This window comes from Canis lupus, chromosome 22, assembly GCF_003254725.2.
Source record: "Canis lupus dingo isolate Sandy chromosome 22, ASM325472v2, whole genome shotgun sequence".
In the NCBI taxonomy this organism is placed as follows: domain Eukaryota; kingdom Metazoa; phylum Chordata; class Mammalia; order Carnivora; family Canidae; genus Canis; species Canis lupus.
The window spans coordinates 49503502-49529206 of record NC_064264.1 but is presented as its reverse complement, the minus strand read 5'-3'; the positions used below and the strand labels follow the sequence as shown (position 1 = coordinate 49529206).

Genomic DNA, 25705 nt, shown 5'->3' with positions numbered 1-25705 from the left:
AAGGTGAGAAACCATGACTGGGCAATGACATCCAGGTGTTTGATGATCTCTTTTTGCAGACAACCGTGGCTGAACAAAAACCTGCATGGCCAACTAGAAACCATGGTCCTGGAAATGTGGATCCCAACATTCAGAAGCCTATCATCTGGGACATCTGGGTGGCTCAGCAGTTGAACTTTTGGCTCAGGGTGTGATCCTAGAGTTCCAGGATAGAGTCCCGCATCGGGCTCTCTGTGTGGAGCCTGCTTTCTCCCTCTGCCTATGTCTCTGCCTCTCTGTGTGTCTCTCATGAATAAATAAATAAAATCTTAAAAAAAAAATAAGCCTATCATTTAACAGAACAACAGAATAAACACGAGGAGCTGTTCTCCTGGGGAGAAAGCACTGCCTTCTTAAGACAGGGATGAACTAAGGGAACAAGCATCCTTTTGCATCATGCAGACCCCATGATACAGACTTCATATGTATTCCAGTCCTGAGGAAACCAGACTGACTGAGGTTTCTCATCTAACATTTATTCTTTCAACACATACTTACTCAACATTTATTATGTGCTAGGCTGTGTTCTAAATGCTGGGATACAGTAGGGAACAAAACAAAGAAAATCCCTGTTCTTAACAGACCTTACATTTACATATTCCTTTTCATCACTTAAAAAAAAAAAAAAAAAAAAAGAAGGAAGAAACTTTGGAATTATCTTTTTTTTTTTACCCAAAGAATATGTATACAAATTAGAGATGCCTAAAGTTATTTCTGCCATTTGTGATTAATTATGGAATGATTATTCTTTTCCTAACAGACAGAATCATGTGGCTTTAGCACTTATTGAAAGAGTCTTGCAATCTTGTTCTTTGTGAAGTGTAAAAATGATTCAGGTGAACTTCCTATAGCTCTCATCTCTTGTACTATCATCTTGAAGTATCTAATGAAAGCACTGGATATCTTGATTCTTGGGAGGTTACACTGGAATAGGAACAGAATTAATTAGACTGATCACAGAGTCTTTGTTTCTAAAGAAACTGTATTAGGAGGCTGCTTTAAACTTTTGCTTTCGGAAAATCATACATCAGGATTATCAGGTTAAGTGTGCAAAGCAGAAAACCACAAATAACAATAGCTTAAATACAACAGAAGTTTATTCTCCCTCATGTTATAAAGGCTCTATCTATCTATCTTAGCTGCACTCCAGGTGGCAGAGGGAAGAAAATTAGGGAGGACAGGACAAAAGGCTACTTAAAGAAACCTTCCCAGAAGTCCCACCAATATGTGGGTTTACAGCTCACTGGCTAGGACACAGGATTTAGTGTGATGGCTATACCAAATGCAAAGGAAACTGGGAAGTGTGCTCTTTCGGTTGGAGGCACTGCTGCCCCAAATAAGATGAAGTTTCTGCTACTAAGTGAAATTACATCAGGAGACAACTAGAGTCTCTGGCACGTGCAAAAAGCCTTCATCAGGTGTTAAATATAAATACCTTTTAGTATTCCTTTTAACAAGGAGACCACCTCCCTTTATTTATTTAAAAACTCACTTCTTTTTTTTAAATAAATTTTATTTATTTATTCATAAGAGACACACAGGGAGAGGTAGAGAGCAAGGCAGAGGGAGAAGCAGGCTCCCTGTGGGGACCTGACCCCAGAACTCCAGGATTATGCCCTGAGCCAAAGGCACACGCTCAACCACAGAGCCACCCAGGCGCCCTGATCAACCCCCCTGTAAAATTATATTCACTTTCATAAACTGATTCAAGAAACTAAAATTAAGGAGAAAATAGGCTTATTCTGAAGCTTGCTTCTTTTTTTTCTAAGATTTTATTTATAAATAAATAAATAAATAAATAAATAAATAAATAAATAAATAAATAAAATACATAGAGAGGAGAGAGAGAGAGAGGCAGAGATACAGGCAGAGGGAGAAGCAGGCTCCATGCAGGGAGCCCATTGTGGGACTTGATCCCCGGTCTCCAGGATCACGCCCTCAGCTGAAGGCGGAGCTAAACCTCTGAGCCACCCGGGCTGCCCAGCTTGTTTCTTATATTGGTCTCAAAATAGCAAAATAAAAATGAATGTGAAAATGGAGAATGATGTATGAATTTGTAGATACAGACTCAATGGTGAAAAACTCCATGCTTTCTAAGGCAAGAACAAGACAAGGATATCTATTCACCACTTTTATTTAACATTGTGTTAGAGGTCTTAGCTAGTGCAGTAAGATTTTTAAAAAAAGGCACAAGGATAGAAAGAAGTAAAACACATAAACAAAACATATTTCCTGATGACATGATCATGCATGTAGAAAACCCTAAAGAATCCGACAAAAAAGCTACCAAAAGTAATAAATATAGCCAAATTACAGGACAAAATAGCAATATACATAAATCAACTGCATTTCTATATATCAGCAACAATTGGGATAAAAATTGTAAAAACAGCTCCATTTAAAATAGAATCAAAACCCAAAAATGCTGAGGAATACATTTAATAAAAGAAATGCAAGGCCTATACACTGAAAATCTAAAAACTGTAAAGGGGGAATTAAAGACTTGCTAAATAAATGTGGAAATATACCATGTTTGTGGATTGGAAGACCCAATATTATTAAAATGCTTCTATTTAGTTATCTATTACTGAATAACAAATTACTCAAAACTCAGTGGCTTAAAGCACTAAGCACTGGTTACACACACAGTTTACAAGGGTCAGACACCTGAGGGCGGCTTCATTGGATGGTTGTGGTTCAAGGTTTCTCACCAGGCTGTAGTCAAAGACGTCAGCCTATCTGCATTCATCTAAAGTTTGCGCTAGATGAACTGGAGGATCAGCTTCCAAGGTGGCTCCAACACGTAACTGGCACATTAGTGCTGATTGCTGGCAGGAGGCCACAATTCTTTGCCATGTGGACCTTTCCATATTGCTGCTTCAGTGTCTCTGGGACATGGCAGCTGGCTTTCCCCAGAGCAAACAATCTAAGAGGGAGCAGGATGGAAGTATCCATGTTTATACAACCTGCTTTTAGGAGTACACACCATCAGTTCCACCACTGTGAATTGCTAAGTATAGCCCTCACTCTAGAAGGGGAAATTAAACTCCATTTTTTGAATTATAAAAGGAGTTGTGGGCATATTTTAAAATCATCACAATGGTAGCTCTCTCCAATTGATCTATAGTTTCAATGCAATCCCAAATAAAATCTTAACTGCCTTTTTACATTTTAATTAATTAATTAAAATTTTAAAAGATTTTATTTATTCATGAGAGACGGCGGGGGGGGGGGGGGGGTGGAGGGCAGAGACACAGGCAGAGGGAGAAGCAGGCCCCATGTAGGGAGGCTGACGTGGGACTCAATCCCGGGTCTCCAGGATCACGCCCTGAGCTAAATAAAGGCAGCGCTAAACCACTGAGCCACCCAGGCTGCCCTGCCTTTTTTTAAAAAGAAATTATAAGCTAATTTAAAAGTACATTTTTCCAAATGTACTCAATGTTCCAAAAATAGCTAAGCCTGTTTTGAAAAGTAAGAACAATGTTACCTGATTTCAACTTAACATAAAGCAAAAGTACTCAAAACAACAGAGTACTGGCATAAGGACAGACATATAAAGCTTTGGAATAAAAAAGAAAGTCATGAAATAGACCCACACTGTCAACTGATTTTCAACAAAAGTGTCAAGGTAATGAAAGGAGCAAAGAGGGATCCCTGGGTGGCGCAGCGGTTTGGTGCCTGCCTTTGGCCCAGGGCGCGATCCTGGAGACCCGGGATCGAATCCCACATCAGGCTCCCAGTGCATGGAGCCTGCTTCTCCCTCTGCCTATGTCTCTGCCTCTCTCTCTCTCTCTCTCTCTCTCTCTCTCTGTGACTATCATAAATAAATAAAAATTTAAAAAAAATTGAAAGGAGCAAAGAGTTTCTTCAACAAATAATGATGGAATGATGCTACATATCGGTATGAAAGAAAATAAATCTCAACCCTTACCTCACAAGAATTACACTCAGATGGGATCTTAGACTTAAATGTAATAGCAAAAACTATTACATTCTAGAAGAAAATACAGAATAAAATCTTTGTGTCATTGGATTAGGAAAGATTTCTTAAATAAGACTTCAAAAGCAGAAGCTATTTTAAAAATTGAAGACTGAATTAATCAGGATGAAAAACTTTTGTCCATAATAGGGAAACAAAGAAGCAAGCCACAGACTGGAATAAAATTTTTACAAAATATATTCAACAAAGGGCTTATATCCAGAATATAAAAAGAATTCTTTTAACTCAATTATGAGACAAATGTAACCTAATGAAAAAGTGTGTAAAATATCTGAACAAATACCTCATAAAGGAAGCTACAAAAATGGTCAGTAGGCACAAGAAAAGATGTTCAAACCACTAGTTATTAGAGAAATGCAAATTAAAGCCACAAGTAACACTACATGCCAACTAGAATGGCTCACGTTAAAACCACTGACAAGGCCAAGTGTTAGGTAGCAGGGATGTGGACCAACTGGAACTCTCATGTATTGATGATGGAAATGGAAAATGGTACAGCCACTTGGTAAAATTGTATTGTTATTTTATAATGTTAAACATACGTTTATCACATGACCCAGCAATTCTCCTCCTGGGTATTCACCCAAGAGATGTAGAAGTCTATTATGCCCACACAAAAATGTATGGACAGATGTTCACAGCAGCATTACTCAGAACAACTCAAACCTGGAAGCAACCAAAATGCCCATCCACTGGTGTATGGACAAGTTGTGGTACAACCATACTATAGATTAGTACTTGTAGTAACAAGGACTGAGAGTAATAATAAAACAAAGATCAATCTCAAAAACATTATGTTAAGTGAAAGAAGTAAAACACAAAGGGCTCATACTATACAATTTCAACTATATGAAACTTTAGAAAAGGCAAAAGTATAATGACATCAAGAATATGAGTGGTTACCTGGGGATGGCAGTTGGGTGAGACAACAGAATACAAAAATAAAAGGAATGAAATAATGTTCAAAGTGAGCGGACTGTTCTCTACCTTGATTGTCACGTTAGTTACATGACTATAAAATTATCTGCATTGTAGGGGTGATTACATGATACAATTACCAAAATTCACCAAACTGTACACTTAAAACTGGTGAATTTTATTGTATATAAATAACACTTTACTAAGCAAAAGGCAAAAAAGTTTTCACAGGAAAATGAATGTGAAGATCTAGATATCTAGATATCTCTAGATCCATAAATCTTTTCAATTTCATAAAAGAGGTAGAACTTTAGCAGACTAAAACCAATCTTCAGCAACAAAAACTTCTGGTATCTTAAAAATGTTCCCAGCTAATATGAACTAACATGAGAATTTTCTGATAATAAGCTATACCATTGTTTATAATTAACAAATTCAAAATCACATGCATTCATTTACCATAGTCCTTTCCTACAGGTTATAATCAAGTTAGAAGAGAAGTATCAACACAATCAGTCTCAAAGAGGAAGGAACATTGGATGCTTCTATTAAAAAAAAAAAAAAAAACACCTGGGTGGCTCAGCGGTTGAGCATCTGCCTTCGGCTCAGGGCGTGATCCCAGGGTCCAGGATCAAGTCCTGCATCAGGCTCCCTGTGAGGAGCCTGCTTCTCCCTCTGCCTATGTCTCTGCCTCTCTCTGTGTCTCTCATGAATATATGAAAAAAAAATATTTTTAAAAATAAAATAAAAATGTAAAAACCGTTTAAAGAGCCAAAATTGAAAGCCTTGTCTCTTGATAGGAAAACAATGTGAAGACCCTGTGTGAAAATGATCTGTGCTGAAACGGTCATGATAATCTACCAGAGATCATCTAAAATTTAAAAGTATGGGTGTTTTCTTGGTAATCTTATCTTGATCTTCCTTTCTTTGACCAGCAGCACTACTGAACCAGGTTAATGTATTTTAAATCATCCTTTAAACTTTTTCAAAGCCATTTTAAAATTTCATTTTCTTGTACATGATAATGCCAGAAACACAAGGCAATGAACTGTTTGCTAAAAGGTGGGGTCTGAGCTGCATTTTTTATCCATCACACGGAGGACAAGTTAAATACCTTGATCCTACAAGAGCAAGTACAGCTAAATGCTGCAGTCTGCACATCAGGAGGGTAGTAGAGGCTGTCAATGGGATAACATTTTCTTGGATATTGTTAAGCCCACAAAATACATAACTAAGGCTATGGAAATTTGAGATGTGTCTTTGGCACCTGTGGGTACTTTAAAAATTTCTTCATATTCAGGATCTCCCTCCAGAATCCTGTCTACGTTGATGATGAACAGGGCCTCACCTTAGCAGTATAGTCAAGGGAAGATCTAAGGATAGCTTTGTGAGTGTCTTGTGGTTGAAAGAGACATGGAGGAGTGCCTTGAAAGGTACAGTGGGAGACACTGGACCCATGGACTGAGACCAGAACACCTGGCCTTTGGTCCTAGTGACATCATCCATCAGTTGTACAATCTGAACTTTAGTCACTCCATCTTTGAAATCTTTAAAATGGGAAGCCCAGTTTCTCTACCACAGTAGAGATAACCTAACAAGGCAGTATGCACTGAAAGTATCCTGATGGTCACAAAATATTAGTGTTTAACAGCACAGAAATTATTTTGTGAATTTTGTTAATACCGAATTTTGAAATTCTATGATTTTTTATAGAATGTAGATAAAATGTCATTGTGTTAGGCACTGGGGATTATAAAGAATAGTGTATAATTCCTAAATTGAAAGATAGGGCTGACTCCGAAAAAGCTTCAGAGTCAGGACTTAAATGAATAAGATTTTGCTAGGAAAAGAAGGAATCTAACAGTGAAAGAAGGGATACAGTTGGAAGAAACTGCGTATGGTTATACAAATCTACCTCTTAAAAGCATAAACACTATTGCTAGAAGACCTGCTTTTGAATTCTGTCACTACTACTTATTAGCTTGTGTTCTTAACAAATCACTTCATCCTCTGTGCCTTAGTTTCATCTAATAGTCCCTACTTCATCAGGTTTTTACAAGTGCTAATTAAGATCATACTTATAGAGTGCTTAGAAAAGAGCTGTATTAGTCTGATTTCTCTCGGCTACACTGTGTTAACAAATTATCCCAAATTTCAGCAGCCTAGAGCAAACACTTCCTTCACACTCATCATGCATGTCAGCCACGACCACGCTCCATGTGTCTCCTTCATTCCAAGGTCTGGGCTGAAGGAGTAGCTTCTATCTGGCACATGCTTTTCTCACGGCAAAGGGAACAGAGGAAAGGTGGAACTGTGCAGCAACTCTTAAAACTTCTGCTTGAGAAGCACTCATCACTTCTCACATTTCAGGGGCGAATGTAAGTCACAGTGTAAAGCCTGATGTTAACAGAGCACGCAGAGGTCCTGCATGGAGGCCCCCCAGTACAGAGGGGCTGCAAATATTTTGAACAAACAAAAATATTTGAATGAATAACAATCTATCACAAGTGCATGTACACAGTAAGTGCTATGTGTTTGTTAAGGAAAAATTAGTGACTGCACAGTGGCACAGAATCCTGAGACAGGACAAGATGTTCAGAAAAAGTTAAACTTAGTCAGTTTCTTTGAAGTATATGGTGCATAGGGGTTAGATTGGTACACGAGGAGAACAAATTTTGAAAGGAGGCTAGGTTTTTACCTATAGGTAAAAAATTAATTGCAACAATAAAAACTCTACACCTATATTTTATAAGGCACTTCTGTGACAGTTTTATCAGGACATTGGCAATAATATTTTCTTTTGCAATGAACATGTAAAAATTAAAGTCTACTGGTCACTTCCTCCCTGTAGATACCTGATAGGACATTTGTACTGTCAGCCCTGGATTGAGCTACAACTGTCATGCCAGGGCAGAGGACAGAAGGTTTTTTTTCCAGTAGGTCCTGGCTACCTGTGGTCAGGATGGGGGATGGGGGCAGAGTGAGGGGGTACGGAGAGGGCACTAAGAGAGAAGGAATGAGTGACTCCATACAAGAGAGAAACTGTGCACTTGCACGTGTGTGTGTGTGAGTGATGCACAATGGGCTGATGAGCACTCCATTTGATGGTGGAATTATAAATGCCACATTAACCATAAGAAGGTGAAAGCAGCCTCTACAGCTGGATACTTCCTGGGAAGTAACTAATGTTTTCCTTCTATAAGTGGCCTTCCACAAGCCCAGCCAACCCTCACAGCTCCAACAAGCCTTGACATCCCTCTGCTATGTCTGTCCTCATTTCACTGAACTGCTGGAACTAATCTCAATCCTTAAAATTCCACTGAAAACTTTGGGTATCGTGGGAGTTACCTGACACACTCTACTGTACCGTTCTTTGGTCAATCCAGAGAAGAAATATAAGGGAAGAAAGAAAAAGGAAAAGGAAGCATGAAGAGAAGAACAAGACATGAAAAGCACAGAAAGGAACAGAGGACCCCACACACATTCCCATTCACCAGAGAGCAGTCAGGTCTCTAAAACTTACTCCACACAAGTCTGGATTTCCACCGATGATGCTAGTTTCATAAGCTTTCCCCTTAATGGTCCACCATGACTTAGAAAGGCAACCAACGTAAGGTTCTGTTTGATGCTTTTTCTTTTACAGTTACCATAAGACAATGTTTTATATTTTTTCTTTTAAACTATTGTGGATAGAAGAGAAAAAAGTAATCACAGCCCACAAATGAGGCATCCTGACTCCTACAAGATTGCTCACTTTTCCCTTCCTCTTTTCTATGATTTACAAAGATTAGTAAGACTTCTATAATCTCCCATCGTCGTGAAGTTTTTTGTTTGAAAAGCTTTAAAGATCCCTACTGTCTATAGAAAAAATACACAGACATCATATTCAGACTCCTAAATAATCTGGTGTTGATCTATGTTTCTAATCTCTTTATTGGGTAGGACAGATTTTTTTTTTTTTCACATTCAAGTTGCTTGATCACAAGATAAAGCCTGGTATATTGTACAGAATAGGGAATGAACATAGGAAATGGGTAGGTTGTGAAGGGGAGCTGAAGGGGAAAAGCCTAGAGTCCAAGAAATACAGGCCTGTCTGCTATCTAGCCCCCAAACAGCTTGAAAGAGGACCAAATGATGATAAATATGTGAACTGTAAAAAGAAAATTGGCAAAAGTAGGCTCTTTCTGTTTTAATCATTCCAGAATCAGCTCAGGCCCCAGACTTCAACTTTCGAGAATCCGGGTACATCCCAGTGGTAATGACTCACTACTATGATTCATACGATGGCAGAAAATGAAGAAGTGCAGGGATATGGACAGCCCAGAGGTTCTCTGCAGAACCACAAAAATAACTTAAATAAAATTCAATAAGTAAACAATACATTCTTTAAGGAAAAGAAGTGTTAATATGTAACATGATTAGAGAACCTGTGACAATGTGAAGAGTGTCCCTGATCTTTGAAGTTCTCTTACCAAAGATACTGAGAAGATGAGTCAAACAATGGGGAGAAGATGACAGAAGGAGGTAGATAAGAACATCGTCAAAGTTCATGCTTAAACGGAGACATTTACCCTTGGCTGCTGTCGCCAAGCTTTCCAATTACAGTTTTGCAGTCTTTCACGGAAACAATCGTATTTTAAATATTAAGTGGTGGTATTAAAAACCAGAATTTCCAAAGGAGGGACGACTCAACATAAAACACGTATCAGTGTTATATGTGATTAATCTCAGAATGATTTTTATCTGTAATCCTGAATACCCCTGACGCTTTCTGGACAGCAGGCAGAATTTCTGACGGATCACAGAATGGAACTGAAGAAGGACAGTTGTTAGTTGCCTGTCAGGCAACTGGTGAGCTGAACACTTTCCCCCTCTAACCCAGGAAAGAAATTTGGTCCTCGTTTTTCTCTGTGACATCACTGAACACAGAAAGTGGGCTTCCACCTAGAAAGTACTGTCTTGACTATAATCTATCAATCTCTCTTTCAATCAGTGAGGTATTTTATTATTTTTTTAAAAGATTCTATTTACTTATTTGAGACAGAGAGTGCATGTGAGCATGAGCTGAGGGGGGCAGAGGGAGAGGCAGAAGCAGGCTCCCCACTGAGCAGGGAGCCTGACATGGGGCTCGATACCAGAACCCTGGGATCATGACCTGAGCAGAAGGTAGACACTTAGCTAACTGAGACACTCAGGTGCCCAATCAATGAGGTATTCTAAAGTTATATATTTAGAAATATTTACAATCATGTAAGAATAAGTGACATAAGGAGAGATAAGAGCTAGCCTAACCAAAATAAACCCACCAATAACTAAATAAAATAAAGCTGAGGCTGGCAGCTTTCCAGAAAACCATGAGTAAAGTTTGTGGTTTCTATGACAGCAGATACACATGACTTATGTTTTACACAAATGTCTTTAAAAAAAAAAAAAAGGCTCTTTCTCTTAATAAACACTTAATTGCCAGATTGAAATAAAATCACTTCCTTAACACACACAGTATGTCAGGAGAATTATTGATTTCAATGCTGAAAGGTGAAATTTCATTAGCAGGTTTCCTAACATTCTTCCAGAATGTTGAATGCCATCTGTGCATTTCTTCATGATAGTAAGAATTATTTTCTTTTTAGTATTTTATTTAGCATAAAAAAAAGGGAAGTCACTTGATTTATATGGGAAGAGGAGAGGAGAAGTCACGTTGAGCAACAGACATCTGGCTGTGGCTTTGTGGATCTCAGAATTTAATTCTACAATCAGTAGAGTGTAAAACAAACATTTACAAATAATTTTAATTCCCTCTTTTATAATTATCCTTATCTAAAGTGTACTATATTAAATATTTCATAATAAGAACATGGCTTTCTGGAAAAAGTCAGAAATAAAATATTCATTAAATTCATAACTAGCACCAGCATTAGAGCATAAAGGAAAACTGGCTATGATTATCCTGATATTAATCATTGTAAATATATGTAGTATCATCTAATTGTGGTGGAATAATAATGAAAAGTAAAAGTGATATGAAAATTTATCAGATTTGTGTTCATGGTAGGTCAACATTGGCTGAATTAATCACTATAAAAAGTGAAATCTCAGTTGACTCAGAAGAATTCATTAATGGGGGATTATTTAAGTGCTAAACTTTGGGAACTATATTCCAAATACTGAGCAATTTTACTTACTCTCCTTAAACAAGAGTTTTTTATGTTAAAAATTTATTATTGTGGAGCCTGGGTGGCTGAGTCAGTTAAGGGTCTGACTCTTGATTTCTGCTCAGGTCATGATCTCAGGGTTGTAAAATCAAGGCCCATGCTTAAAAGTCTCTCTCTCCCTCTCCTTCTGCCCTACCCTCACTTCTTTCTTAAAAAAAAAAAAAAAAATGTTAAACTTCTGATTCTTAAAAAAAAAAAATTTCCAACAATTCCATATACATCATCCAGTGCTCATTACAAGACATTGGTTAACAATACTGGAATTAAAATAAAAACGTAATTTTAAAAAAAGCAAAAAAATGAAATTTAAACAAGTATCTACCACCTGTTAAGCATGTGTACTGGAAAAAACTACACCACAACATGAATATTTTAGATTTTAAAAAGACTACAAAGACATAACAATAAGGCAACATCCAATTCTAGAGCTCTGAATGTCACAAATTTAAACTTTCTATGGTGATAGCAAGCATCTAATTTAAAACCAGAAGTCTGAGAATAGAGAAATAAAATGAGATGTCTTAAAACAAATGTCACATAATGAGTTATTAAAGAAGAGTTTGGGTAATAAGAGCCAATCAATCAACAGTAAACTAACACAATGAAATGGAATACAGTCTGGTACTTCTCAAATTCTTAAGTGCTTTAGAAAAATATCCAAAAACAGGGCTCTAGACCATTCACTGCTAAGAGAAACACAATGTATTAAGAAATAAATGGTGGGCTGTCATGGCACTTACATTGTGAGAGCAATAGGCTATCTATCTATTGTTGGCAGGCTGGCGGAGTAACTGTTAATCAAGCTGGCAGTTTCAAGTGGGAGCAGATCAGGCCGAGGAGAGCCTGGTGATCTTGCCCCACAGACCGAATCTGACCTCACACTGTCACCAAGTCACTATAAAGTCTTAGGAGCACCAAGTGGCTTGGAGAGTTTAAAGACCACATAATGGAGGTCAGTGCTGTGGTCTTAAAGGCCTGGGTATCGGAGATGGATTTTGATGGAGGGAAAAACAAAGTGACTTCAACTTTCAAAATGTGGGCTGGCAGTTTGGGGAACAAAGGACTAAACTGTATATGAAAAGACTGGACATAGAAAAGAAATGATACAGAGCACATAAATGAGGGAGAGAAATGAGCAGTCCTAACATAATGACACAGGGGCCCCAATCCCACTCACCAGAGCAGACAAGAATAAATCATGATAACTTACTGACAATGCCTGTAGGAGAGGGCATGGTTATTTCCAAATCCTTCCCCTGCGATGTTATATACACCATAATGAATCCTTTCTGCAATTTTCTTAGTCTTTCCCAAGAAAGAAATTAAAACTGTATTCCATATACATAACTATAAACTTATTTTTATACAAATTTGGGAGTGCAAATTTAAGTCATAAATGAAAGATAAAGCCCAACTTCATGTTCTAGATGTCTTTTTAAATATCTCATAAACTGATCAGTTTAACACAAATGCTTAAGAAAATGAAATGAATTAAATTAAATTTAAAAGAGTGGAAGGGGGATGAGTGAGATGAAGGCATTTTTGCACATGGGTGAGGACACGACCTGATCCTTGAGTTCATCCCTGCTGCTGCCCTGGCTGCGCACCCCGATGATTCTCCTGCCAGTTCCAGCCCACCTGACTTTCCATTTCGCCTTATTTTTCCCTTTGCATGACAATGTCTCCTTATAAAACAAACAGAACATCTCTTGCTATTTTTAGTAAATCCAACTTCATTTTTTTGGTCATTTTTTTCCTACTAGGAGTTCGACTCATTAAGGTAATTTTTAAAAACACTAACAAAAAACTCAGCTAAAACTTTCATCAAAATTACCTTGAAAACTGAGACAAACTGCCCCTCATCTCAACTGCTTGTATAACTGTCCCCTTTGCATTAATAAGGGAGCAGCACAGAGATGGAACTGACATAGTTAAAAGAAAGTTGGAGACAACTGAATGTGAGCCATAATCCAAACATGACATTTTTCCTAAAGTTGCTTCAGAAAAGAGAAAGAATAGGGGGAAGGGAAATCACACTTACAAGTCCACTTATGGCTACAATCCAGATGTAGGAACCAGAGGTGAAAAGCTACAAAAGAAAAAAAAGGCAACTAGAAATGAAATTGAACCGCCAGTTACAGCATACTTTTGTTTTTACAAAATTACGGTGATAATCATTGAAGTATTATTCAAATATATCTCTTAATATAAACAAGTAGAAAATTAATAAATATCAATTCTGTCATCCAAAAGAAAATGATATATTATTATTATTTTCTTTTTTTTAACCAAGCTCTCAGCTTTTCCGTAGCCTAAAACAGACTAACTAAACCTGGCCTACTCCCACACAAAGAAAAATAAGTGAAATTCAAGCAGATTCTTCTTTACAAATGGACATTAATTGATTTAAATCAAATGAAATACCACATACAAAGAAATTATTACAATCAAGAACATACAAAATATGTAGTCACCATCCCATGCTTGGTGTTGAGTAATGACAAGTAATATTAGTTTACGTTATTCTCTCATTTTAATTTCTTATCACTGCAACTCCAAATTTAGATGAGCAGACTTCTGCAAGCATGCGGGCCACTGTTGTAACTCTCAGAGAAGTGCAAACCAAGTAGTGATATCAAAGTTAATTAATGTAGAAGTAATTAGAATTAGGTTTCATAAAATCTCTCTTTGTTTTCTAGTTATTCACATAGGAGAGTTGTGCTTAGGGTAAAAAAAAAAAAAAAAAAGTTATAGAGATTTAAAGTGTTCCTGAAAGAAAAAAAAAGATCTAGAGCCTACTGTTTGTTCATATTCAGATTGGGAGTATAAGAACTTCTGCCTCTAGAGAAAGCAGCAGAACCAGGGGTTAACTGCAGACACTATGCTAGATGAAAACCTCAAAGTTCTGCACATCTATCAAGGATACATTAAAAAAAAATCCATAAAAGGCAGATTCAAAGGAAAGAGATAACAAAGCACAGTAAAAAGGAGGCTGGCAGATTTTGTTTCTAGTGCTACCTCAGACAGAAAAGAGCACCAGTTGCAAATTTAAATTTAATCCCTTGATCTAAAACTTAATCCTTAAAAAAATAAATAAAACTTAATCCTTTTATCTAATATGGGTGTTATTTCAGAGTGTTAACGATTCTGAAAATAACAAGGATAAGACTATGTGGAAAAATATTTTTCTGTAGTCTTATTCTAAAAATAATAAAATACTAATGCTTTCTTCTTTGCTGTTCTGTTTTTTGTTTTCAGCTAACACTTTCACAGCACTTACTATGTGCCAAGCAGGGATCTTAACGCTTTTCATATATGGAACTTACGGAAGCCTCCTAATCATCCTACAAAGTAAGTTCTATTAAGAACTCTATTTTAATCATGAAAACTGAAAGGTTAAGGAATTTGCTCAAGGTCAGACAGCTGGTGGGTAATGGAACTGGGAGCATACCCAAGTGGTCTGGCTCCACAGCATAGTGCTCATGACTTCTATGTTTTATACACAAGTAGGAAGAGCAGATCATTAATTTCATCAACAAAAAATTATTTTCTTTGTACTCTTAAGTGCCTCATCCTATTGTATGTCTGGTCTCAATTGCGTCGGCTCATGTTTTAACAGTGTGCATGTTTTTTCTCACTACTGGGCTCTTTGAGAATAGGTGCTACATCTCATCATTTTATCTTCCAGTCTCTAGTACAGGGCATTACATGACTGGTTCTCAAGCCATTTGATACCTTCTCATATATTTTTGTTTTTCTGATGATGATTAAAATCATTCAGTCATTTAGTCATTCCCTCATTCATTCATCCACCCAATGTCCCTGGATTCAAAAAGCTGTTTTGTGGGAGATAGCACAGAAACACGTGTGAAGGTCCAAGGAGGCGGGAGATAGGGAAAGAACGGAAACTTTGAGAATATAGGGTTCACATTCACTTCAAGGTGGGGAGGGGCAGGCAAAAAGAACCCTGGATGCCATTCATGCTAAGGACTAGATGTTATTGAGAAGCCAATGAGGCATCTTCACATCCACTTTCTGATACCAACTTCTACGAAAGAAAAAAGAAAAGAAAAAAAGAAAGAAAGAGAGAGAGAAAGAAAAAAGAAAGAAGGGACATTCATAATCTCAGAAAAACCAATAGTGGCAGCTCTAGAGACATAAATTATTAATTAATAATAGTAACCAATCGACTTAGTTCTGTATGGATTATTTTATTTTTTGTTTGGATTATTTTAAACAACCAATACTATTATCTCTAATCCTTCAAGTGACCTCATAAAACAGACATTATTATTACTGCTCTACAGGTGGGCAAATGGGACCTCACAAAAGTGACAAAGCAAATAATCAAACCAAAGTCCACTTGGCTCTAAAGACCTTCCACAATGCTCCACTGAATTCCTATGTCATAATTAATAAAACAACACTTGTCATCCCTCTCGAGCTCTATAACTCTAGAGTTGGAAGAACTATAGCGTCAACATGAGGTTCAGAGCCCTTCCATAACTTGGCCCCAAGTCTCAGGCTAGTGGGTGCCATGCTAGAACTAGAACATGGCTGTCCTGCTCCTGGTCCAGAGAACTCTTCCACCACTGCATTCTGCCTTCTGCTGTAACATCTTTTAAAAAAGTCCACGTGTCACAGCAAATCCTAGTAATAAGAATAAACTGCAAAAAGGGGCTATTAGATGATATGAACACTAGGAAGGATAAAGGAGAGTTAACAGCATGCTGGTTGAAAGATGAAGAATAAACATTTCATGAGAAACAGTTGTAAAAGTGGCGAGGAAACACCCACCCCAGATGAGCCACTGATAACACCTGATAGCACACCAGACAAGTTGGAGGAAACACCAAAGGTTAAAAGGGGAGGGAGGAGGACATTTGACAGAGACACTAGTATCCGGTTTGATATGTGTGGGATAAGGAATGTTATGAGTATTGACAGTGGATCAAAAGGCCAAGCTACACATGGTACCACAGGAAACAGAAGAATAAAAGTTCACATCAAAAGCTCTGAGAGTGAAAGAAAAGTGAAGAGTAGTATAGGTAGAAAATGAAAATCGTGTATCTTCTGTCACTTGGCCTGGAACCCAGCAGAGATAGGTCAATGGCACTAGATATTGGTGAACATAACCTTTTTCAATTTAAATCAAACAGTAAGAACTCTTAATGGTCTTCATATCAAACCATTTAGCAAATGGTGACAGTGCCATCATGCCTATGCAGCACATGCTATAAGGTATAAAGTGGGTAAGGCATATCTGGTTTTTTCTTTAGAACTTTATTTGGGACACTGTACTCAATAATTTAATTTTGACAGTGATTTTCCACTTTCTACCTTTTGGTTATTCTCCTTTGTTTCTACTTCATACTGTGATTTTTAAAAAGAACTTACACAGAATTGTACAATGCAATTAAAATATTTTCCACTGATACAAATTACAGTGAAAGCTCTTATCAGATTTCTAAAGACTATGAAAGTATTCTAGTACTTTATATACCTTGATGTTCTTGTTCTGTAACACTTCCTTTGAACATTTGATATAGATCATAAAGCCAAACTTATGGGGAAAAAAGCCATTGTTTTCAAGGAGATCAAATGAGAAAAAGACACACACCCCCCGAAAAGATCTGATTAAAGAAATGTGAACATAAAAATGCATACTGTACCTGTAGTCCCAATATATAAATCAATGTCTTGTTTGTGATGGACAACGGGCCCAGAATTTGTGCCACTTGGATTCTTGGTATGGAGCAGTAAAATGGTACAAACAGAGCAAACACAGGTGCCAGGCTACGCAAACAAACAAACAAACAAAATCACTATAGTATAATACTCAATTTAAAATACCACGAACAAATACATATCTGAAGTAACACTGCTTATAATTTTGTTTCTGTCTAAAAACATGGTCTCTGATATACAAGTTGGGTTTCTATACATGCAACACATTGGAAATAACTTGTACTTATAACATTTTATGAAAACTCGAATTATCTAATAATTCCCTTTTTTTTTAAAGATTTTATTTATTTATTCATAAGAGACACAGAGAGAGAGAGAGGCGCAGACACAGTCAGAGGGAGAAGCAGGCTCCACACAGGGAGCCTGACGTGGGATTCGATCCGGTGTCTCCAGGATCACACCTGGGGTGAAGGCGGTGCTAAACCGCTGAGCCACCCAGCCTGCCCCTCGAACAATTCTCCTAAAACTACTGCAAAGTGGTTCAGCATCTACTAATTAATTGTCGGGCATTGTGGGAAAATTTAAAGTTGCTGCTATGTTTTCTTCCCATGAATGACTTAAATCTAATGAAAGAGACTGTACTAAAGTGACAAACATAATCCATCACAGTCATATCTCAAAGGCTCATCTCACATTGTAGCACTTGACACCCTTACCACTCCTGCCTTCCCTCCCTCAAACCCCTTTTTCCTTCTGCCTTAAAACCTGTTCTTGCTAGTTTCCCAGATTTCTCCTGCTACTCTTCTATTCTCTCTATGGTTCCATGATATCCTCTTCTTCTTGTTCCAGTCTCTCTTTGTTTCATCACAAGCCCTTCCCTGGCATTGATTACGAAAATGAAGTGGACCCACCAACTGTCTGCCTGTCCCTCCTCTTGCTGATGAAACTCAATTTGATACCTGCAACTTGACATATTCAAAAGTCACAAATGTCTTTCTAAACAAAGTCATTTCTTTTTAATCCATCTCTTAACACTGTTGACACACAAACCACAACTCTGATCACATCACATGCCTGTTTAAACTCATCCTTCTACAGGCTCCTGGTATCCAAAGAAGAAATATAAATATTAGTATGGAATAGCAAAGGCCTCCAATTCTTTCTTATTAGTGTAATTTTGCACACCTGGCTTCCTCTCCCTTCCCCTGATCTAGCTCCACCCCCCATCTCAACTCCCCCAGAGATGCTCCCTGGGTACATTAGGCTTTTCTAAGTATTCACTGACACAAGTAATACTTCCAGACTAAACGTCCTTCTCACTTTTCTGCTGAGTTAACACCCATGGTGTAGGACAGCCCAATTCTTTCCCACAGGGATCACTCCAACTCCTCTCGTGGCCAGAAGCTCCCTTCTTCACCCTATTGCTACCTCACTTTTACTGTTTCAGTGAAACAGTAAATCAATCACCTGGGTACTGTGGGAGAGGCGGTAGTCCAGATACAGGAGCTCCAGCTATATCTGTAAGTAATGAGCAGTCTCTAATGCCAAGAAACTAAGCTCCAGGACTGCATACTCACATTCCTGCCAGGAGTAGGCAAGCAACACGAATGAGAAGAGTGGTCTGGACACACATTTGCACCAATTCTTTTATCAGGCACTTGGCTTCATGACTCAATCTGTCTTTTATTTTCCCTTTACTTTTTTGGTGAGTGGCACCAGTACATCTTTACCATGAGAAAAATACAAGAAATGTCCTTTCTCCATTTTTGTGGAAACACAGGACCCTCTTGTGCAAAGTTTTCTCTTCTTTGATAGAGATCATGTTATTAAAAAATCACTCCTTATCCTCTCAATTCTGCTTCTAAAAACAAAACTAAAGTAAACATACACTGCAAATGTGAAAAATGGCAGCAGCATCAATAGGCATCTATAAGAATGCATCAAGTGCCAGAACAGGGAAAACCCCAAGTAGCAAACACCTAAGTGCTAGACACTGGGTAACAAGGGGAGATACAGATGTGTAAGATGCAACCTTTCTCAGTCTTACAAGAAGGATGACAAGGGTAGGGCAGCTGAGGTATGTACACAGCACAGCACATTAGTCTCAAGTGCCTCATCTGGCCTTCCTCCTAGGGAAGGAGGGAATGCACCCTCTCAGACCCTCCAGCATGCACCACAGTACTTGGCACAGCACAGGAGGCTCATTCAATTTAGGGCAATAAACTATTCCTTATTCTTGAAGAGTTGTATGATCAGGTTTTTTTTTCAAAATGTGATAGTACTTATGAGTATAGCCTAGTGGCTATAATTCTAATCTTTTTGTTACTCATTTTTTAATTGAAGTATTAATTAACACATAAGTGTTATATTAGTTCCAACTGTGCAATATAGTGATTTAACACTTCTGTACATTACTCAGTGCTCATCGCAATAAATGTACTCTTTTTTTTTTCTAGGGTAGGGTTAGGTTTGAGGTTAGAGTTAAGGTATATGTTTGGTATCCTATAGTTCAGAGACCTCTCCAGAGGATTAGGGTTAGTGTTAGTATTAGGGATAGGATTAGGGGCAGGGCTTAGGGTTTAGGGGATGTGCCTGATATCTAGCAGTTTGGAGACCTCTCCAGAGGCTTATGATTAGGATTAGTGGTACAGTTAGGGTCAAGGGTTTGAGGTTAGTGGTTAGGGTTGTGCCTAGTACCCTACAGCAATTCAGAGACCTCTCTAGACAATAGACTCTACTGGGGTGACAACAGACATAGAAGCCATCTACCGATCTGAGGCAAGGAGGTGATTTGGTGCTCTAAATGTTCTTTATTTAAATAGATATTTGGCTGCTCCTTCCATTTTTATCTCTACCTTCACACACAATAAATATACTCTTAATCGTCTTACCTATTTCCACCCATCCCTACACCCATCTCCCCTATGGCAACCACCAGTTTGTTCCCTTGTATTTGACTCTCTTTTTCATGTCTTTTCTTTTCTTTGTTCATTTGTTTTGTTTCTTTAATTCCACATATGAATAAATCCATACGGTATTTGTTTTTCTCTGACTTATTTCACTTAGCATTATATCCTATAGGTCCATCCATGTTGTTGCAAATGGTAAGAACTCATTCTTTTTTTTTTTATAGCTAATATTCCAGAGAGTGTGTGTGTACAGGTGTATGCAACATCCTTATCCATTCATCTATCAATGGGCACTTGAGTTGCTTCCATATTTTGGCTATTACAAATACTGCTGCAATAAACACGGGTGCATTTATCTTCTTGAATAAGTGTCTTCATTTTCTTTGGGTAAGTACTCAGCAGTGGAATTAATGGATCATAGTAATTCTATTTTTAATTTTTTAGGGAACCTCCATACTGTTTTCCACAGTGGCTGTACCAATTTGCATTCCTACCAACAGTGCACAAGGATTCTTCTTTTTCCTCCACATCCTTTTTTTAAATTTTTTTAAAGATTTTATTTATTTATTCATGGAAGACACACAGAGAGAGAGAGAGACAGAGACACAGGCAGAGGGAGAAGCAGGCTCCCTGCAAGGAGCCCGACGTGGGACTCGATCCTGGGTCTCCAAGAATCACATCCTGGGCTGAAGGCGGCTCTAAACCGCTGAGCCATCCAGGCTGCCCTTTTCCTCCACATCCTTGCCAACACTTGTTATGTCTTAGCTTCCTGATTGTAGTCATTCTGATAGATGTAAAATGATATCCCATTGGTTTTGGTTTGCGTATCCTTGACGAATGAGCATCTTTTCTCAGTGTCTGTTGGTTATCTGTATGTCTTCTTTGAAAAAAATGTATGTTCAGACCCTCTATCCACTTTTTAATCAAATTATTTGTGGGGTTTTTTTGGTGTTGTGTTGTAGAAGTTTTTTGTATTTTTTGGATATTAATCCCTCAGCAGATAAATCACTTGCAATATCTTCTCCCGTCCAGTAGGCTGCCCTGTCATTTTGTTGATGGTTTCCTTCATTCTATTTTGGTGTAGTCTCAATAGTTTATTTTTGCTTTTGTTTCCCTTCCTTGAAGAGATATATCTAGAAAAATGTTTCTACAGCCAATGTCAAAGAGATTACTGCCTATGTGCTCTTCTAGGAGTTTTACAGTTTCAGGTCACACATATAGGTCTAATCCATTTTGAGTTTATTTTTATGATCCCCTTTTAATTAACTATATACAGTTTTTAAAAGTCTCCGATTAGAAGGGCACCTGGGTGGCTCAGTTAGTTGACCCTCCAACATGTGATTTCGGCTCAGGTTATAATCTTATAGGTCATGAGACTGAGCCCCATGTAGGGCTCTGTGCTGAGCAAGGAGTCTGCTTGAGGTTCTCTCCCTCTGCTCCTCCCTCAACTCACGCGTGTGGATGATCTCTCTCTCTCTCAAATAAATAAATAAATCTTTTTTTAAAAGTCTCCCATTCTGTATGTTGGTAAATTGAACACCAATAAAAAATAAATTAAAAAAATAAAAAAAAATAAAAGTCTCCCATTAGATTATTAATTGTCAGAAAGCTCAATATTTTATTTGGCATTGCATCCCCTGATACTATGTAAATCCTTACATATAATTTACTCTCAATATTTGATTGTAAAAAACTGACAAAGCAATTTTAATGAAGAGAGAGTTATATAAGCTGCCATTCTATGGATAAAGAGGTTTTATATATTATATATATATATAATATATATATATATAATATATATTATATATATATAATACTCAGCCATGAGAAAAAATGAAATCTTGCCACTTGCAATGATGTGGATAAAACTAGAGTATTATGCTAAGTGAAATAAGTCAATCACAGAAAGATGATTTATCCTATGATTTTACTCATATTTAAGAAACAAAACAGGGGATCCCTGGGTGGTGCAGCGGTTTGGCGCCTGCCTTTGGCCCAGGGCACGATCCTGGAGACCCGGGATCGAATCCCACGTCAGGCTCCCGGTGCATGGAGCCTGCTTCTCCCTCTGCCTGTGTCTCTGCCTCTCTCTCTCTCTCTCTCTCTGTGACTGTCATAAATAAATAAAAATTAAAAAAAAAAAAAAGAAACAAAACAGGACAATAGGAGAAGGGAGGGGAAAACAAAACAAGATGAAATCAGAGAGCGAGACAAACCATAAGAGACTCTTAATCCTAGGAGACAAACTAAGGGTCATTGGAGGGGAGGAGGGATAGGGTGGGAGGAATGATATTCAGGAGGGCACATGAAGTAATGAGCACTGGATGTTATATGCAACAGATGAATCACTGAACCCTACCTCTGAAACTAATAATATACTATATGTTAACTGAATTGTAATAAGAAAAACCCTGCCATTCTAAATACCACACAAGAGAACACTTTCGTTATATTTTAACTTAGCTAAACTCAAAGTAGCTTTCCATTAAACCTACAAGGCCCTGCATGCCAGACCCTGAACTCTCCCTGCCACTTGCTGTGGCTGCTCCCTCCACGCTGGGCCAGTGCGTGTCTCACTCTAGCCCCAGCAGGCATGTGGTGCCCCCGGGCATGTCCACCTCCTGGCTACCTTCCCAGAGACGTGTACCATTTACTCCCTCATACCCTTCTGCTCTTTCCTTACATAGCTCCTTCTTGGCCTCCTCATTCCAAAGTGCAACCCCTAGGCCACCTCACAGACCCAACCCCACTCAGAATTCTCTATTTCCTTTTCCCATAGCACCTATAACCTCCTAATCCACTACATGACTTATCATCTGTTTCTCTGACTGAAGGGAAACTCCATGGAGCCTGAGATTTCTGTTGGTTTTGTTTGCTGCTTTATCACTGCTCTCTAAAATGATGCCTGACACAGAGCGGTGCTTAAAAAATACTTGCTGAACAAATAAATTTCTCTTTAAAGTGGCAAACTACACAGTTTCATATACATACTCAAAATATGGCCTTCTCCTCTCCTGATAATAATAATAAAACTCTATTTTGGTTGCACTTGAGAGATCTCACACCAGGACAGGTTTTTTGAGGTACTTAATTTATAGAAGTTCTTTTGTTTATATTTAGCAACACAGTGTAAAGGATGATGTTACAATAGAGAATTGGAGGCCATGTTCCTGTTTGAGGTTACATTTCAATGTGAACTAAGAAAAATCCTGATAGGAATTTTAATGACCACAGTTCATGTCTTATACACCAATAAAAGAAGTTTAAAAATTCCTTAGAAGTTATTAATCACTGTGTAGTTTTAAATGATGACTAAGTACTAGACCACATATACATACCCATAATACAAAAGCACACATTTCAGACCATGAACATACAGGTTGTTTTGTAGAAATTTCCGTTGCTATTTCTATACACACAGACTTCACAAAATATCATACTGTTATTAGTCACTGACCAGTTTTTCTCTTTTCCTTATTTTATGACACAACATCTGTTCTATTGTCAACAATAATTCAGTTTGACCCTTTTCAAGCTATGACTAGCTAACTTCTGAGAGCCCTATCGGGCTCAAGCATATGAAGCTGAAGTACAGAAAAAGGAAAGGAGGTTATAGTTCATTTCATCCTTCCTTCCTTCCACTAACATCACTAATATTTACTATCTACTATACACTCACAATAGTACTTGATAGAATACTAGAAAACATTCACTTCAGATCACAAATGTCCATCGTATCTCTTCTAAGAAGAGGACACTGATTGCACTTTTATAGTACAGCAGAAGAAACCCTGGTAACTTTCAAAGACAATAGAAATAAGGCTTGTGGGCTCATGCAATTATCGCACACTATGCCCCACAGCATCTCACAGGACAATCACTCCATTCCCTTTTCTTTACATACTCACCTTCTCTAATACCAAATAGGAGGTAGATCCAGTTTGCTAGAACATTTCCTTCAACTAGGTGAGTTTTTCATTATATAACAATGTTTTACATAATAAAAGCTATTTCAAAAAAATAAAAATCAAAACACCCCACAAGGATGTTCTTCCAACAAAGAGAGAAGCTTCTCAACAGTGTCTTCCTTGGGACGCCTGGGTGGCTCAGCGGTTGAGCACCTGCTTTCCACCCGGGGCATAATCCTGGAGTCCTGGGATCAAGTCCCACATCGGACTCCCTGAGTGGAGCCTGCTTCTCCCTCTGCCTGTGTCTCTGTCTCTCTCTCTCTCTCTGTGTCTCTCATGAATAAATAAATAAAATCTTTAAAAAAAACAAAACAAAAAAACCCCAGAGTCTTCTTCAAGTATTCTTCAATACAAGTTTTAAATAACTCATCCTAGAATATATTTTATCATATTTATCCAGCAACCATAAAATCTCTTTATTTCCTAAGAATTTTTGCACTAGGAATTATCTTGGCGATCATTTACTTCAATACCTTTATTTTACAGACAGTGAGATGGAGGTCCAAAGATTTGTGTAAGTTGTTGCTCTTCTGTCTGTCAGTGTTCCTTTATAGATCTTCAGCCTTTTAGAGCTTAGAAGAACCAAGTATGCTTCTAGATGGAAAGATATCACTGAGGGGCTGAAGCCCCTTGGCCATTTTGACAGATCCTAGAGTGGAAGGTCTGAAGTCAGAGTTACAAATTCCTACCAAATGATTCAATTCTTTCTATATCATTCCTCAAAATAGTCGACCAGTTTATATAGGCACCTAAATCAGAAACAGCCTATTCCATTTTTTTATGATCCTAACTTTTGGAAACTACCTTTATAATTTGATTTGAAAGCTGTCTCCAGTAACTTCCTCTACTGGCCTTCCTTCTATTCTCTAGAGTCAGGAAGATTGACATACGCAACCTAAATTCTTTTCTGTGAGACAGTTTTCAAATACATGATGATGATCACTGCCCTGCCAAGCCTAAACATTCTCAGTTTATTAGATCATTTCTCCTAAGACTCAGGATCCAGACCCCTACCAGCATAGTCACAGTAGTCATCTATATGCCCTTCGTAAAATGCAGCACCCAGAGCTGATTGCGAATAGCCATATCAGTCCTGGGTAAGTGTAAATATCACCTCTCTCATTCTGACAACTATATGTCTATTCACTTAGCCTACATATAAATTGCACTGTGCTAGCCCTGTTACATAGTTGGTTTAAACTGAGCCAACTAGAACTATACGGTGAACACCATAGTCTCCATCCTATGCACAAAGTCTGGATTTTCAGCTATAAAATGTTCCCCTTTAACTCCTCCCTTGTCACTCCTGTGTCCATGCAGTCATAGATTGTGTCAGTTGGCCTCCTGCCTGAAAACATTGACTAGTCCTAGTACAATGCAAAAGAGCATCATTCCTACTCACCACAGAATCCTTTGCTTCTTTCTCATAAGCTGTTAAGATACAGAATGAGCAAACTACTCTCTGCAACAAGTTTCCAGGTAGACAGAATTATCATAGTCAACATTTCTAAAAAATATTTTATTTATTTATGAGAAAGAGGGGCGGGGGGAGCAGAGACACAGGCAGAGGGAGAAGCAGGCTCCATGCAGGGAGCCCAATGTGAGACTCGAACCCAGGGATCCAGGGTTACGCCCTGGGCCAAAGGCAGGCATCAAACCACTGAGCCACTCCACTGAGCCACCCAAGGACCCCCATTTTTTTTCTTCAAAAAAATTTTTAAAATCACTTTTACACAGAATATGGATACAAAGTCATTAGTAATTGTTTTTTTCTTTTTCTTTAAAACATTTAAAAACTCACACTTTTACACAGAATATGTATACAAAGTCATTAGTAATTGTTGGTTCTTTTTTTTTTTTCTGGTTAAGGTTTATTGCTTAGTCTTCCCTTCAAAGAATTTTAATACTTAACTCTTTATTAAAAAAACTTACAAAGTTCCACAGATATTACCAAGGGGTTTTTGGATAATT

At 37.9% G+C, this 25705-nt stretch overlaps 1 protein-coding gene across 2 annotated transcripts in view; it reads right to left on the bottom strand.

The window, feature by feature from the left end:
- The window catches only part of UBAC2 (UBA domain containing 2), a 178834-nt gene that overhangs the window by 52136 nt on the left and 100993 nt on the right, over nucleotides 1-25705 (bottom strand). For both annotated transcript variants that reach the window (XM_025441375.3, XM_025441376.3), the window contains exons 5-6: nucleotides 16842-16965; nucleotides 13211-13258 (exon numbers count right to left, since the gene is read on the bottom strand). In XM_025441375.3, coding sequence (XP_025297160.1) covers nucleotides 13211-13258; nucleotides 16842-16965 — 172 coding nt within the window. The remainder of the gene's footprint in view (nucleotides 1-13210; nucleotides 13259-16841; nucleotides 16966-25705) is intronic.